Source organism: Anthonomus grandis, chromosome 1 (genome assembly GCF_022605725.1).
Source record: "Anthonomus grandis grandis chromosome 1, icAntGran1.3, whole genome shotgun sequence".
In the NCBI taxonomy this organism is placed as follows: Eukaryota; Metazoa; Arthropoda; class Insecta; order Coleoptera; family Curculionidae; genus Anthonomus; species Anthonomus grandis.
This window is the reverse complement of record NC_065546.1, coordinates 6,288,738-6,306,321: the sequence shown is the minus strand read 5'-3', so window position 1 is coordinate 6,306,321 and position 17,584 is coordinate 6,288,738. Positions and strand designations below refer to the sequence as shown.

The 17,584-nt window shown below is 32.1% G+C and overlaps 1 protein-coding gene and 1 long non-coding RNA gene across 3 annotated transcripts in view; one reads left to right on the top strand and one right to left on the bottom strand.

The window, feature by feature from the left end:
* Positions 1 to 11,685, bottom strand: part of LOC126740177 (uncharacterized) — an 88,852-nt gene extending 77,167 nt beyond the window's left edge. For both annotated transcript variants that reach the window (XM_050446112.1, XM_050446117.1), the window contains exon 1: positions 11,361 to 11,685. In XM_050446112.1, coding sequence (XP_050302069.1) covers positions 11,361 to 11,372 — 12 coding nt within the window. In that variant the 5' untranslated portion in view covers positions 11,373 to 11,685. The remainder of the gene's footprint in view (positions 1 to 11,360) is intronic.
* On the top strand, positions 7,652 to 9,485 carry LOC126740228 (uncharacterized). Its single transcript, XR_007661843.1, has 2 exons — positions 7,652 to 7,735; positions 7,894 to 9,485. It is a non-coding gene; the product is annotated as an uncharacterized LOC126740228 (long non-coding RNA).
* Positions 11,686 to 17,584: the final 5,899 nt, after the last annotated feature.

Sequence of the window (17,584 nt, the reverse complement as noted above, 5' to 3'; positions counted from 1 at the left end):
TAAATTAATTTGAAAAATGTGTATTCATGATTATGACAAGTTAGATGTTAATATAGAAAAAAATCAATTGTACCTTTGGCTTAGTCAGAAGAGAATGGTGTTTCAAATATCTAAGAATAAGCTCTACCATAGGCATTAAAAAAATTGTTTAGGCCCTTTTTTGGAAGTTAGATACAATGAGAATACAATGTTATAACACCCAATAGTACAATTGTTTAAATACTATATTAGCAACCTGTTTTGGTATGAATGTGTTCCTATATTGAAACAAGTGGCTAAATATGCCAAGCACGTTCAATTTAATATTGAGGGGGACATTTATTGACAGAAATTACGTTTCTCTGACGTCATATCCTCACCCCCAGTGCCTCCATGTCTATTTTTCTAAATGGGAATAGGGATCGAGTAATACCTTGAATTAAAGGTAATTCTATTTGGTGTTATTTCGAAGGTCTTCAAGGGAAACCGGCTTTGTGGCAAATAGTTTAGTTTTTAGATAGTCATCTAAATATGGAGTCCCATAAAAAATCTAAAGGAGTAAGATTAGGAGATTTGGCAGGCCATTCTACAGTACCTCTCCGACCAATCCATCGTCTAGGAAATATCCATCTTGTTAAAACATCAGTTAATTTTCTAGAAGGTTACCATCTTATTCAAGAAACTCAGTTATTCTGGGTCGAATTATTATTAATGGTGTGCTGCTGCATTTCAGCATTAAGATTTGTGGTAATATAAAAAGGTCCAACAATATGATTTCATACCCATACATTAAGTTTTTGACGTCGCTGCGTATGTGTTTCTCAAAATAAATGAGGATCAGTGTCGCTCCAGTATCGATAGTGGTGTCTTTTGACTTTACCATGTAAATAAAAGGAGCATTCATCCGAGAAATAGACTTGCATAGCTCTCACGATTTAACCTATCACTAAAGTACTCATAAACTTGTACACGGTTATCAAAATTATCTTCATTTAGCTCATGTACTAATTTGATTTTATAGGCATGCTATTTGTGTAATTTTAAAATTTCGTGAACGGTACTTTCAAATACGCCAGATGCGGTAGCAATTTTTCGAGCAGATGTGTTAGGTTCGATCTCAACATGACCAAACACTGTAATTTCGACCACTTTATTTCTCACTGGATGCTGAACTTAATTTTTTCTGTTTTGTACTGACTCTGCTTCTTGAAATTTCTTCATCAAATCTATTACATAAGGATGAGTTAGATAGTTAGTTAGAAAAAAGAGGATTATCATCATTAAAAGCACGTGTTGCTGCTCTAGCAGACTTATTTTGTTGACAATAAAGACATATTAACTCAATTCTTTCTTGCAACGTATAAACTATTGTTATCACTGCTATCAATATCACCAGTACTAGATTCAACAAACACTTCGTGCTACTGTTGTTATTGCTCACTTCAACAAAACACGGATACCAAAATAAAAATAACTAATAACTAAATATTAATAAACCAACAAAAGCGGAATTTATTTTTGTCTTGATTAGAGATAATACCTGAATGATTAAAAAAAAGAAAATGTAAACAGGCAACAAAATTGCAATATTTCAATTTTTTAAGAATGTCAGCCACGTTTCTTCATATTTCTTGAAAACGCACATTGCATTTTCATGCATTTTCATGCACAACGATGCATTTTCTGTCAATAAATGTCCAATTTATTTTAACAATTTATTTTTCAAGATTTTCAGGGTGATTTGTAGTGTCTCGGACACCCTGTATATAAGGTATTATCTTTAGTATAAGTTCTTTGATAAAAATAAAGTAGAGGACTTATGTGCGATTTTAGTATCACCCTATAATATATTAGCTTATAAAATGGAGTATAATACTGATTTCGGGTAAAACCTTTTTTTTTTTTTTTAAATTTAAATACACAGAGTGTTTTCAAAGTCGAGTCATTTATTATAACTGCTTGTAGGACTCGACAAAAGGACTTTATATACAAAAAATTATGTAACTTTTTTGTTCTAGATAAACATTTTTTTTTATATTCTCGACGAATGCTTACTGCTCTTACCGTTTATCAAAATATGTGTTATTGTATGATTTTCAGTACAAGTCTTTGGTTCGATCAGTTGTATCAGTCTTTTAATACTGCGTATTTCATTTGTCTGATTATTTTGTCCGGAAAAAATGGCTCATGCCTACAAAAACAATGAACTAGTGAACGTAATAGTTACTTATAAACTGCTAACAAAATGCAGCCGCAGTACGTAGGTTCTATGCGGAAAGGTTTCCTTTAGGAAATCATCTCGCCCCACGTACATTTGTAAATTTAGTATTTCAAAGAACAACGAGGAGGCAACGTTGGAAAAGCTGCTCAACCTGAAATGTTACAAATTATCGAAGACATTGACGAAGTCTTAGAATTGGTCGAAGACGACCCTATAATGAGTCCCGGAGCAGCTCAAGTTAAAGTTTCTAATAATAAAGTGCGAAAGACGATACGCCAAGAATAGTATTATCCTTATCATTATCAACGGATGTGTAACAGCCTGAAGTTCTTACTAGAAGAGTTATATTTTGCCACTGGCTTTTGGAACAGTTCGGCAGAATTAAAGATTTTATGAAATTAATTTTGTGTACAGACAAGGACATATTTACATGAGGTAGTGCAAAATCTCCACCACAATCATATTTAAGCAGTAGAAAATCCGCATGTTGGAAAAGATCTAAGTTTCGACATAGATTTTCATTAAATGTTTAGGCTTGCGAGGTAAATGGCATGTTTATTGGACCCTATCTTCCTTTTTCCACCTCGACTAATCGGCGATATTAATTTCGATATTCTTCAACACAATCCGCTACAATTATTAAAAGATGATCCTCTAAATATGAGACTCCACCACATCTTAGACGAGAAGCTTATGAACATCTAAATAATGAGTTTCCGAATAGAGAGATAGATAGGGCTCAATAGACCTATTGCTCAGCCTCTTCGCTCTCCAGATTTAACGCGATTTTTTTTCTTTGAAGCTTTTGAAAGGAGGTGATGGATTATGATGGAATAGTAAATACTTCGAAAGAAATTAAACAGCGCATTGAAAATTCTTGTCACTTAATTCGTGGACACCAGGATTTTATTTTCGAAACTTGTAAAGAGTTGTGGATTTGGCATGGCGATAATTTTGAATAATTTTCGTCAAAACGGTAACTATTTAATAATCCATTAATAATGCAAAGTAACTCTCTTAATATACAACTTTTATATAGATGATTTTTTGTACATTAACTTCTTTGGAGGAGTTCTACAAACTGTTAAAATAAATAACTCAAACTCAGAAGTTTCTTTTAAGATTCTCTAAAATAATTAAATATTGAATTTTGCCAGCTCCAATGGTTGCTTCACTTTTTTTTAAATTTTGGATGACACAATTCATTTTCAGTATGGAAATTTGAATATACATGACAATTATATCATTTAGCTCTAGAGTGGAAAAGTTTGCCCTTTTAGTACTATGAGAAGTGAAAATAATTAAAAAATTGGATTGTTAAGACAAGTTTATGAACATTATAAGATTGTTTAAAAACTTTTTGCTCAAAGAGATTTCTAACATTATGTTTATTATTTTGCTTTTCAATTGATAAAACCCAAACTCTAGTATTCTCTATGTAAATTTCAGATTCAAATAGATCATATATTTTTAAGAATAATCCTGTACATTACGTACAGTATTTTGGGGGTAATTTCACAAGTGCATCAAAATTAAAAATTAGCATCTGCATTAAATGTCCCACAAGTTCCCAACAGTATAAATAAAATTTATAGGTTGGGTTTTTCAAAAGACAACAAATCATCACCAATAAGAGTTAGTTTTAGAACAGGAGAAGATAAGAAAAAGTGGATGACAGCTAAGAAAACAAAAACATTAACAACACATGATTTAGAACGATATACTGATAAACGCGAAACAATTTACATAAACCATGATTTGACCAAATTTAATCTGGATCTTTTTAAAAGTGCTAAACGATTTAAACAAGAAAACAACTACAAGTACTTATGGATTAATGATGGGAAAATTATCCTGCGTAAAGATGATAATACTAAGGTTGAACTATTGCAGGACTCCAATGACTTAAAAAACTAATTATACCTCAAAATAAACTTAACATAATTTATTATAATATCCAAAGTCTCCGAAATAAGTTTGATGAATTCCAAGCCAGCATAAAAAGCATATCAAGCGATATCATTGTTCTTGTAGAAACATGGTTATATCCAAATGAAACACATTTTTATAATATCGATGGATATCAGGCAGTTCATTCCTGCAGGGACTCTAGGGGCGGGGGCGCGAGCATTTACATTAAGAATACAGTGCATTTTAACAAAATAGACTGCAGTGATCAAACAGAACCCTATAACTGGGTGTGTATAGAACTAGATAAACTTAAACTGAGTGCAATCTATAGACCTCCATGGTATTCACCCAATGAGTTCCTAGATAAGCTGGAATCTGTGATAGGTAAATATAGGTCTAATCATATTATTTTAGGTGACTTTAATATTAATCTTTTAGATCAAGACTCTATAATTACTAAAGACTATAAAAATATGGTTGCAATAAATAATTTTTGTTTTGTCAATGAGATTAGTCCTGCCAGCGCCACTCGAGTCTCACAAAGTAGAACAATAATAGATCATGTAATTTGTACTACTAACAAAAAAAATGAATGTGATATTAGTGTAGAAGATACTTCTTTATCTGATCATAGAAAAATTTGTTTAGAAATAAGCGCAAATATAAGGAAATTCAAGCCTGGAATATTTGTTCAACGTCCCGTACTAAATATACAAAAATTTAAACAAAAACTCCAAGATAACCTAATAGAAGAAAATATAGATTCATTTCAAAATTTAATTAACGTAATTAGCAATTGTAAAATAAAATCAACAATTAATAAAAAAATTAAATGTCGACAAAACAATGATTGGATAACACCAGACTTATTAATTTTAATTAAAGAAAAAGAATTGGCGTATAAGAAATATAAAAAAGCTCCAGAAAATAATAACTTTAAATTAAATTTTACAAGGTTAAAAAATTCACTAAATAATAAAATAAAAGCATTAAAAAATGCGTACTTTAAAAACAAATGGGCCCAAGCAGCACAAAATACAAGAAAACAGTGGGATACAATAAATCTGTTTTTAAATAATAATTCTACTAAAAGCAATATAAACCAAATCGAAATTAATGGTCTATTAGAAAATGATGATAAAAAAATTGCAGACAGTTTGAACAAATATTTTACGGAGGTAGGTGCGACCATAATCGAGGACATGCGGACTGATACAAAAAATATATTAAAACAAGATTTTAAGGAGATTAAATGTGATAATAGTATATTTTTTGAGCCGACAGACAGTAATGAAATAAGCAACATAATATTAAGCCTAAAACGAAATGCGGCTCCGGGCCATGATAAAATTACAATACTTGATCTAACTAATATAAAAGAGTACATATTAAATATACTAGTCATACTTATAAATAATGCATTCAACATAGGCGAATTTCCTCCTGACCTCAAAATATCTAAAGTATGTCCAATTCATAAATCTGGTCCTAAAACCCAATTAAATAACTACAGGCCTATATCTATAATAAGTGTCTTTTCAAAAATTATCGAAACAGTGATTAAGAGGCGGATGATGTCATTTATAGAAAAATATATCTCATACGATTTATACCAATATGGGTTTCTTAAAAACAGCAGCACTTTAAGTGCTACTATAGATCTCCCTAATTATGTGTCAGCTAATTTAGATCAAGGCAAAATTGTCATAGCAGTTTTTGTCGATTTAAGAAAGGCATTTGACGTAGTTAATCATGACATATTATTAAACAAGCTGGAAGAAATGGGTTTTCGGGGATCTGCACTGTCTTTGATTGGGTCATACTTACTTAATAGAAGACAATATGTACATGTAAATAATAAAGAAAGTAATATCTTAACATTTAACTGTGGTGTCCCTCAGAGGTCAGTGTTGGGACCATTACTGTACTCACTGTATGTTCTGAGTTTACGGGTAGCAGGGTTAGACGCCCAATATTATACATTTGCTGACGATACTGTATTATTGTATTCGGATAATGATTGTGATAGATTGGTTAATAGGGTAAATGATGATCTAACTAAATATAGTCAATGGTTACTACAACATAATCTTAAAATAAATTTGGACAAAACCAAATATATCCTATTTAAACAGAAAAATAAGACAATAAATCAAGTTAGAATATGTCTAAATGGTGCGACTTTAGAAAATGTAAATAATATAAAATATTTGGGACTTACACTGGATGAGAATCTTAATTGGAACGCTCATATTGACTACTTAAAAAGTAAGATAATTCCCTTTACAGGAGCATTTTATAAATGTAAGCACTTCTTAAGTAACGCAGCTAAATATAAAATATATAATGCTTACTTTCTTTCAAACTTGCGGTACCTAATTCCAGTGTGGGGAACCTGTTGTAAGTACAATTTTCAAAGAGTTGAAATTTTGCAGAGTAAAGTACTCAAGATTTTATTTAATCTTGATTATTTTATGCATGCGGGGGACATATTTGAAATATTGAAAATCCACTCAATTAGTCACATACTTAAAATAGAACAAGCAAAATTAATATTTAAAATAATTAATAAGCTACAAAAATCAAATTACACTATTGTTTATTCTAGTGAAATACATGCACATAATCTAAGAAACAACAATATTCGACTAAGTAGTGCTAGAACAAACATTGCCCTTAGAAACCCAATCAACGCAGCGATACAAACCTATAATGATCTGTCTTATGAAATAAAACAAGAAGTTTCTTATTATAAATTTATTAGAATGGTTAAGCAATCCTTACACTATTAACAAAGTTGCTAATATGTAATTCTATGGCCACATTGTTACAATAACATATTTCTTTTAAATGTAACTTCGGTACCAATGCTAATATAAGCATTGCTTAGAAGTTTATTCATATATTGGACTTGTGTGTTTATTAAGTTTATGAAATAGGCAATATTATAAATATGTATTAAGAAAAAAAAAATGTAAAAAAAAAATCAATTTTGTAACCAGATAATTGCTTTAATATATGAAGTGTTTTCAAAAAAATTACTTATAACTTTTTATTGAAGATTTCATTGATTGTATTTTTAAAATTTGTGTTCACATTTATTATTTAGTTTATATATAAAATCAAATTTTTGCATTCGTAAGATATGAAAACAAATAACTAAAATTTGTAAAAAAAATACGTTGAATGAAAAAACTATCTAGATATTTTGATGCACGTATGTAATTTATTTCAATATTTTCCGAATTAATTAAGAACTCAAGTCAAGTAAATTTAAATAGAATTTTCTAACGTGTGGTAATAATAAAATCTCTCTTTGACGTTTCGTCAACAATATAAATTGCAATGTACTTGCGATGCACTTTTCGATTTTGGCATCGGTGGTATTACCGCCGTAACTTTTCGCTAATTGAAAATTTACCTACGTAGCCCAGCGCATTTTGAATGGCTGCTACTAGCGCCAATATTGTTTTGCGTCGTCGACGTTCTCAGTAGCTGCTTATTAGATATCGATAATTCGATTGACAGTATGTGTTTACAATTGTCTGTAAGCGGACGCGCGATTCCAAAATATTAGCGAATTTTTACGACTGGGCTACAGTGGTAGCCCGTGCGCCTAATCCCGTAAATATTTTTTATGTCATGACGATTAATAATACTATATAAAAAATTGTTTTTTTTATTAATAGAAAATTAAGAATTTGGGAAAAGGCGAAATATTTGTTATTTGTACTTTTTTTTTTAATTTTAAAAATTTGAAATTTGGATTTAATTTTTTCTAGAGAAATAAAATAGCAAGATGTCCCAAGAAAAGAGGAGGCGTATTGAAACATTCGAAGATCCAGCTGCTTGGTCACAATGGTTTGACCAAAGCGAGGTGATGACTGAGAGTGAAGATGAAGTTGATAATCCTGAAGAAGATACAGTAAACGAAAGTGAGCATGATTCTTTATCGGATCAAGAGGCTATTGAGAATAGTTCCGGAAATAAATCTGACGATGACGGTGAGTCTGAACAACCAAATAATTATTTTACGGGGAAGGACAAAAAAACAAAATGAAGAAAAGAAAGTCCTAATGTTCATATAAGAACCAGAGCTCATAACAACATTACCCATTTGCCTGGTCCGAAGGGAATTGCTAGAAATGCAGAAATAACGGGGATTGAGTGTTTAAATCTTTTACTAGATGAGTCTATTATACAAACCATTACTACCTGTACCAATATTTATATTGAAAGTATAAAAGAACGATTTAAACGAGAACGGGATGCAAGAAATACAGATGAAAGAGAGATAAGGGCATTTATAGGGATTCTTTATTTAATCGGTGTATTAGGATTATCTCGAAAAAACTTACATAAAATTTGAGACAACTCAAAACGAAGTGGCGTAGAAGTATGTTACTTGGCAATGAGTGAGAAACGTTTTAGGTTTCTTTTGCGATGCATGCGTTTTGATGACATTAGAGACAGAAATCTAAGAAGAGAAATTGATAAAATGGCTCCTATTAGGGAGATTTTTGAACAATTTCTGGCCAATTTTCAAAGATATTTTATTGCAAGTGAATATTTGACTGTCAATGAGCAAGTTCTGGCATTTCGTGGACGTTGCTCATTCAAGCAATATATACCAAGTAAACCGGCTCGATATGGTGTAAAAGTGTTTGCTTTGGTGGACGTCAAATCTGGTTATGCATTCAACCTTGAGACGTATGTAGGAACCCAACCTGAAGGACCATATAAATTTAAAAATTCCGGAGAAGAAATTGTCCTTAGATTAGTAGAACCAGTGGCAAACACTAACCGCAACATAACTGGCGATAACTGGTTTACTAGTGTGCCATTGGTTAAGAAATTTCTTATTGAAAAAAAGCTAACTTATATTGGCACAATGCGAAAAAATAAAGTAGAATTACCAAAGGAACTTTTGCCAAACAAAAGTAAAGAAGTGGGATCTTCTATTTTTGGATTCCAGAAAGACTGCACAATTGTGTCGTATTGTCCAAAGAAAAGTAAATCTGTAATGTTGATTTATACTATTATATTAATATGCACCATGATAATGCAATTGATGCTGAAACTGGAGACGCTAGAAAACTGAAATAATCACAATGTATAACCAAACGAAGTTTGCCGTGGATCGACTAGACCAATTGTGTGCAAAATATGATGTATCAAGAAATACTCGCCGATATCCGATGGTAATCTTTTATGACCTGCTAAATATTTCAGCAATAAATGCTTTATGCATTTATAAGTCTAATAATTGGAACAGAAAAATAGCACGGTCAGATTTTATAGAAAAACTTGCATGGGAATTGATTAGGCCTCAAATTGAATTTAGAGCTACACTTATCCAAGTCTCTCCGGAATTTCGACGGCGCGTCCGTGTTTTATTGGGAATTTTAGAAGTGGTAACACCTCTCCCACCTGTAAATTGAAATACTGTCAGACGTTGTACATTTTGTGCCAGGAATCGCGATAAGTCCACTCAAGAATATTATAAAAAATGCCAAAGATACGCCTGTAAAGAACACTTGAATGAGATCTGTGTAGAGTGCATGCAGTAAATTTAGACCAGTTTTGTCTTTGTTATGTAACATAGAATAAATGTTTATTTTTTTGTTTCGCCTTAGGATAAGTTTTGTTATTCCACGTTTTATATGATGTTTATGATTTTTTTTCTGCCAAAATTAGGAGAATTTTTTTAAAACTTATTTTTGTATTTAAGTGCAAGATTAACTTAAAATTAAAATTAAAATTAAAAGCATTTTTTTGTTTTCTTTTACAATATTTACTATCTTATTAACACATAAAAGAACTAATTTTCAAACTTTTTTCTGAAGTTTGAATAAATCGATCCATTAAAATAAATAAATAAATTGGGTTATAATTTGGGTTGCTACCACTGTAGCCCACGCGCCTAACCGTGTCAGTAATATCCACGCTAACTTAGGGAGAAATATTTAAATTTATTAATTTAATACCAAAATTAACAAAATTTTATGTACTTTTTTTGCATCTTGAATACTTCTCCTTACATTTTTTAATAACGAAAAATAATTTGACAGACTTTTGGAAAGTTTCACCCTGATTGCTTGACATTTCACCTATTGAAGGGCTCAGAAAATAAATTTATCAGCAGTTTTAGTTTAAGAAAGCCCATAGATAGATTTTCGTTGAATTTTACAGTTTAGATTTGAATAAGAGGTACCCAATTTAAAAATATTATTCACGTCATGTAATTTTTTATATTTAAGACAATAAACGGACTTTTAGTAATACTTAGTTATCTGACCGATATCGTAGAAAGCGTTAAAACTACAAATGTCAACCCTTCACATTTTAAACTTAGTTTTTATTTCGTCAGTTGAGATAACATGTTTCCAAAGTTCATTAAGATACCACCAGACGACAACACCAACCCTTCGGGTAAAATATATGCATTAAAATATGGAAGAAAGCTTTTATAGTGGTGCACCAATAAACTTTTACAGGTTTTTTCAGTTTCTCTTATTTGTGTAAAATACTAAATTCTACACAATTTTTGAATAACAAAGATTTTAATTTAATAAGACAATTCATGGAGCTCCATTATTTTTCATATTTTTCTTGCGGTTGTTTATAAAAATATTTTAATAATCGTTAAATATGTAAAGTTAGTATTATTATATTAGATAAAACAGAAAACCAACTTAACCATTAAGCTTCTTAGAAAAAAGTAGCTGAAAAAAAGCACCATAAAGATAATTAATTTAAAATTTTAAGAAACTGTTTTGTTGTTCCTGATTGTTCAGTAGTTTTGAACCTTGAAAAAGAGAAAAAATTTGAATTTTCTGCTATTATTGTCGATAATATGTTGTAAAAATACTTTAACTTACCAAAATAGCTTGTTAAGTTGAAGGAAATTTCTATATCGTTTTAACGTTTTTTCTATTTCCGTTTGGAAACCATAAAACCCAAATTATTGTACTTTATACGTCAACAGGTTGCACAAATAGACTCAGTTGTCTAACCCGTTGTACTAGAAATTCCACAGCCAGTGGACAGTTTTAAACCAGTTACAAAAACAATTTTCATTTAGTAAATGTGAGAATTCTCACGCTTTTAAGACCTCATATAACTTTATTTTATGGTACTTCTGCTTATATAGGAATGATGATAATATTAAGAAGCGTATTTAGATTTTTCTTCTTAACCTGTAAATTATTTCTGCAATCAATATTATCGATATTGCTTTTTCACTTACCACATCATCCATTATTTCCAAAAGAAAAATATTGCACTTTAATCCATTATTTCAACTTTAGTGGCACACCACACATCTCTAGCTTCAAGATAAGAATACTTTTAAAATTACAAACACTTTTAAAATATTGTCATTACATCTTCTGCAAAATTTGCCATAATTATGAGAAAAAAAACAGTTTTTCCAAAAATACTCTATCGCGTTCTTACTTAGTAAATAATGAAAATGTGTTCCTGTAAACATCGACAAGTCGCGATTTCCTTCGGTCGTCCACCGTTACGTAAAGAGTGGCGTCGCGACGCGTCTCACCGTGGTGCCTTGCTGGTGTTTTTCGCTGAACTTGTTCTTCATTTGTTCTTCTGCTTCCTCGAGTTCTTCGTTGTGGCGTGACGTCACAGGCTGCCATGGAGGTGGCCCAGCCACCACGGCGGTCTCACTTGACGATGGACGGGTTGCACTTCTTCTTCACGGTTGTTCGATTCGGACATAATATATATCTAAATCATTAAAATGCATTAATTAGAAAAAAAAACTTCTTTGAAGATTTGCATTTATTTATTTATTCAACAGATAAACTAAGCAATCCAATAATAGGAAAGCACAAAATATCTTATGAATTTAAATACAAGTAAGCGCTTTCATCAAACCTAACAAATATACCAAGTAATATAAACCTAACTAACTGAATATTGACAATAGGAAAAATGGGACAATATTTATCGTTCCTTGCGAAATTAGGTAGAATTTCTTAAGTATCGCTTAAATGAAGCCATACTGGAGAAAAATACTATATACCGGGTGGTGCGTCACCGAGCAGAACATTGGAAAACCCATGTAAATTTTAAGGGGTCAGTTATTGGCTTCCCTGTACATTTTATAAAAAAAATTTAAAATAACTTTTTAACTGTCCCAACTTTTCTTACATTCTGCTTATCGAGGAACAGTCAGCACGATATTAATCAATTTCGCAATGTATGTCGCTGGTTTGAAAAATTGCTCGGAATGTTTTGTCTACTTTGGTACGCATGTCCTTTTATCATAGACATCATATACATATTTAATGCATTTACCCAAGTCACACTCTTCTTTTGCAAATTAAGACTCAAACTTTTAGGTAATCCGAAAATTGTAGCACTGTCAATGAAATTATATTCGTCGTTCAAATTGAAGAAAGGTCATCCTGAAAAATTCGTTTAAAAATTATTTGGGAGGCTGATATTTTGGGGAAGTTCCAGATCCCCTGGATTTCTCCCTCTGGATCCTTCCCTGGTATGTTGTAATTCAACTAATATATTTGTAAAATTGAAAGTAGTACCAATAAGGTTATAAATTGAAGTTTTTAAAAATACTTTTAATCATCATGCTTGTTTGTCAAAAATGATAATGATATTGTTGATGTTTGAAAGATGGAGAATTGTTATTTGATTCTCCCGTTCAAATTATTTTTAAAATTGACTTAAATCATTTTAATTGTTTCATCCATTGGTAAGTTATACCCTTTTCAGTTTCTAATGATGAATCCAAAACCGTAACCCGCAGGCAAAAGTACATGGGTCTTCATATATTCTTTGGCCTTATTTATCCTTTTTTCAGAACTAGACTTAAATTTCACCAATTTCTCGGTCCTCCACAAAGAAAACAGTACAGTATACGCATTAAGAATATAAAAATCTGTCAAGAACTTTCCACCCTGAATTTTCTGTCTAAAAAACTCACGTATGTATAATTTTTCTACTTGATGGTTAAATGGATATATAATACCAAAATCTGATATGTATTATATATTGGGAGCAAATTGAAAAATAAAGAATCCCCTGTCTAGAATCACGAACAGGTGTGGAAACCATTACCGCCGTGGCGTACCGAATCGTCGTTTTAGCCACGGCTCGAAACCACTTCATTATAAAAGTATCTTCTATCGCGAGATAACTAACGTCCTTTGCTGTTTCGTGTAAACACAAACCAGAAGAAGGAGACGAATAAGAAGAGAGGTGAGTTCACAGTTTGAGATCTGTATTCTTCGTCTGCTTTTGCTCTTCCTGTGGCTTCAAGGTCGGTTTAAAGTTAATGGTAGTCCAGTTAAATGTTAGTGCAATACAGTTAATGAAAGTGCATTATTAATTTAATCACAAATATTAAAAAAGGCATTATTTTATTTAAAGTACCAAGTGCTCGCTATGGAAGCAACAGTTAGAATAAGCATTGATAACAAACACTAATACTCGAGTACTGGACCAGCACTTATGTTGCAATTATGACATTTTGCTTAAATACTGTATAAAGGTAACTCACCATTACGCTAGATCACCAGTGTATATGCTGACGATCTTCAAATGTAGCGAAAATAATCGAATAAATTCATAAACCTTGACTGAATAAATTCACAAGAAAATATTCTCTAATTTAGAATTTATATAGTTCAGTTCTTATTTATTTAGGAGGTCTACATATTAGGTAAATATTTATGAATTTTATTAGATCCTTTTTAGATCCTTATCCAATCTGAGGATATTGTGGGGAATTATTCAGAATTATTATTCCTACACTTTTCTCGCTATATTTTAACAATTTATTATTTTACGAGACAGTTTTACTACTAATCAAAACTCTTGTGTTAGCATCTCCGGGAGAAGATTAAAACTGTCAAACTGAGAAACATCTTCGAGAAAACTGAGAAACAGCTTTCATCTTCTCCCGAAGATGCTAACATCGGTGACGGAACATGTGTCGAGAGTAAAAACCAAGAGTTTTGATTAGTGGTGAAACTACCTCGTAATTTGAGTGTCACACCAAAGGTTCTAACCATAAGACAAACAATCTATTGATGTTAAGAGAGGAATATGTTGTTTTGCAGATGACATTGTGTTCCATAAAAGAGCAGAGACGAGAGTACCTAATTTTAATAAAAACTACAATATATCTTTTACGTATTTAAGAAACGAAAAAATTTGAAAAAAAAAACAGCGTCTTAACTGATGACAACTATCAGGAGAGTTTTATGTCTATCGCATATTTTTCAAGTAAATTAAAGCACCTATTTTAATTCACCCTTTCAAAAAGCAAACGAAATAGGTAGGTACCTATTTCTTGTAAGTAGGAACCGAAAAAATTGCATTAATTGGGGTATCTTGTTGAAATATTTCTTGTATGACAGGTAGTTGAAATTTTTTTATTTATTACATGAACTCGATCAATTGTTTATAAAATTTAAAACATTTATTCCCTAAATCAAAGTCAAAGTCAAAAATAGCTTTATTGTTACGTAACATCATCTGTTGTTAACAAAGCATTATATAAAACCTTAAAGATAGTTGACAACATAATCTTTTACAAAAATATAAAAATTTTAACAATTCTTACATACATAGAATATAGAACACACCCAAAGAAAAGGTAGTAAGAAGTCACATTACGCTGCGCAAAACTCTTTACTGTCAAAAAATTGTATTTAAAAACTCGTCTAGATAATAAAATGCTTTAGCAAGCAAAAGTTTCTTTATATGTTTCCTAAAACGTTTTTCACAATTTATTAGCCTTATATAAAGGGGTAGGTGGTTAAAAAGCCTTCTGCCCCCGTATACAAAAGAGGACTTAATCTGCTCACTTTTTGGGATAGGCAGAGGTGAAGAGAAGGTTGTTCGGAGATTGTAACCCGAGGAGGGAGGGCCAAGCTGATGGCGATATTTTTTGTGGATAAGACAAACAGTCTCACATCAAGTCCCAGAGAATGTGTTATTACTCTAATAGCATAACAGTTGGATGATAACTTCCCTATTAAAGAGGAGATATGATTTTCAAATTTTTATTGCTTATCAATCGTCAGACCCAAAAAGTTGCATGTTTCAGAAGGACTTATTGTTTCATTTTGCAAAGTGATAGTTCCAAGGTTACATTTAAGAGTTATAATATTAGTTTTAGAAATATTAAAAGTTAATCTATTAGATTCACACCATGACTTTACAAGAATTAAATCTTCATCAACGATATTCTTTAACCTCTTGGTGTCAGTGTCATGCCAAAGTAATGTTGTATCATCCGCAAAGATAGTAAATTTGCCCCTAATTGGAATTTGAGAGATATCATTGACATATAGCAGGAACAATATAGGTCCAAGAACAGAACCCTGGGGTACACCCGCATCCATATCCAGACGGGATGACATATCATTGTCAAAGAATACCCTTTGTGTTCTTCCAGATAGGTAAGAACGAAACCAGTCGAGAGCAACTTCTCTGAATCCATAGGTTTCAAGCTTCTGCAGCACTATTCTGTGACTCACACAGTCAAACGCCTTAGATAAGTCACAGAACACCGCCGCCGCACTCTCCCCAGCGTTCAACCCCATGTACAGACTCTCCAAAAAATTGAAAATAGCATCAGATGTACCCAGTTTCGTCCGGAATCTAAATTGCTGATGGTTAAGAACATTATGCCGTTTCAGAAATTCCATCATCCTAGTTTTTACCAGTCTCTCTACAAGCTTGCCAAGCGTGGGGAGCAGGGCTATGGGTCTGAAATTTGATGGGTCATCATAGTTTCCACCCTTAAATAATGGTATAATCAAGGCATCCTTGAGTAAATGTAGAAAGGACCCACTTGAAAGTGAAACATTTATCACCTTAGCCAAAGAATCAAGGGTTGGTAGCGGTAGCGCTATTAAGACCTTTAGTGACAGCCCATCCCATCCAGAAGAGTTTTTATTTTTCATTGAGGATAGAGCTTCCAGTATTTCACTAGAATCTGTTGCTCTAAAGAAAAATTTTCAGGCACCTTAATGTTTTGTAAGTATGAGCGCAGATCTCTAACAGACTAAGGCAATAATATTGATAGACCCAAAGCAACACCCTGGAAAAAATGATTGAGTGTTTCGGCCGACACTGTGCTATTAGAAACAGAAGGGTTCCCACGTTCGCCTCGTAAGTCATTAACAATTTTCCAAGACTCTCTAGACTTATTTCTTGATTGGTTTATTTTACTTGAGTAGTATAAGTTTTTTGCTAATTTCACTGTATCGCGGTACATTTTGCGATATCTATTAAAGTAGGATATGAATCTGGAGTTGTCTAGGGCAAACTTTCTTATGGAGTGCAAACACTGAAGATTTTTACCAGAAATTAATAGACCCCTGCTATAGCCTAATTGTCATCATGAGGAAAGTTGAAAAGGAGCGTAAAAAGTAGTCTGTGAAAAGGAGCGCCAGTCATTACTTTTCCTGATATAGCAAGCACCTGAGAATCGATGATAGACGCCTGGCACTAGAGTCTCCATAAATAAAAACTCTTGATTTCTTAGGTAAAGAGAGGCGTGCTTTTTCCTTCTGTTCTGAAATGAGCTTGTCAAAATCCTTCTCAGTCTGAGACATCCTGTCGATATCAGATCTCAACTTTAAAACTTCTTCTCTCTTGCAGTTTAATTCCACGACAATTTTCCTTTCCATGTCCAATATGTCTTCCTCAAATTCTTGAGTTTTTTTACGCTGCTTTTTGAAGGCGTTTTCCTTAGATTTTAATTCAGTATAAAGATTATCCATTTTTTTCTCCAGAGACAAAATTTCTTGGTTGTGTGAAGTTTTTAGCTGCTCAATAAGAATCCTCTTGTCATTTACTATGGTTTGCAGCCTAGCAACCTGTTTAAGGGTCCTATCATGTTCTGTTGTAGATATCCAGCTGGATGTGGAAGTTGATGCCTTACATGTGGCAGAGCAGTATATCTTTGCTTGTTCGAGTTTTTTATGGATCCGAAAATCTCTTTCCAGGCAGCTGGGGTGAAAAAAACCGAAGCACTGAATGCATAAGTAGTTATTAAAGGTTTTATTTGTACAGCATCGAAATTTACTTTTGGGATCCATTACAAGTTATGCATTATCAAAGAAACGAATTCACTAAACAGCAACACAGTAAAAAAACCATGGTGGACGTCTTCACGCCTTACGCTATCGCTAACGCTAAATTTCAGGAGCTCCTACAGTTTAAAATCTACTGGAATGCGACATAACACGATAACTATACGGAGCAACCACGAACCAGTAAAAAAGTTCACTTGCTGATAACTCTTACTATTGTTAATTTACGACGGTCACTATTGTTATTTCTTCTAATCTCTATAATGTGAAAACTAATTGAAATTCTATCATGTAGACTCTACCAACTTGTAGATTATAATTTAACAAAGAGTTTAATATGCAACACGACTGTGTTTTTGTATTGAAGCAGTGAAAAAAAGAT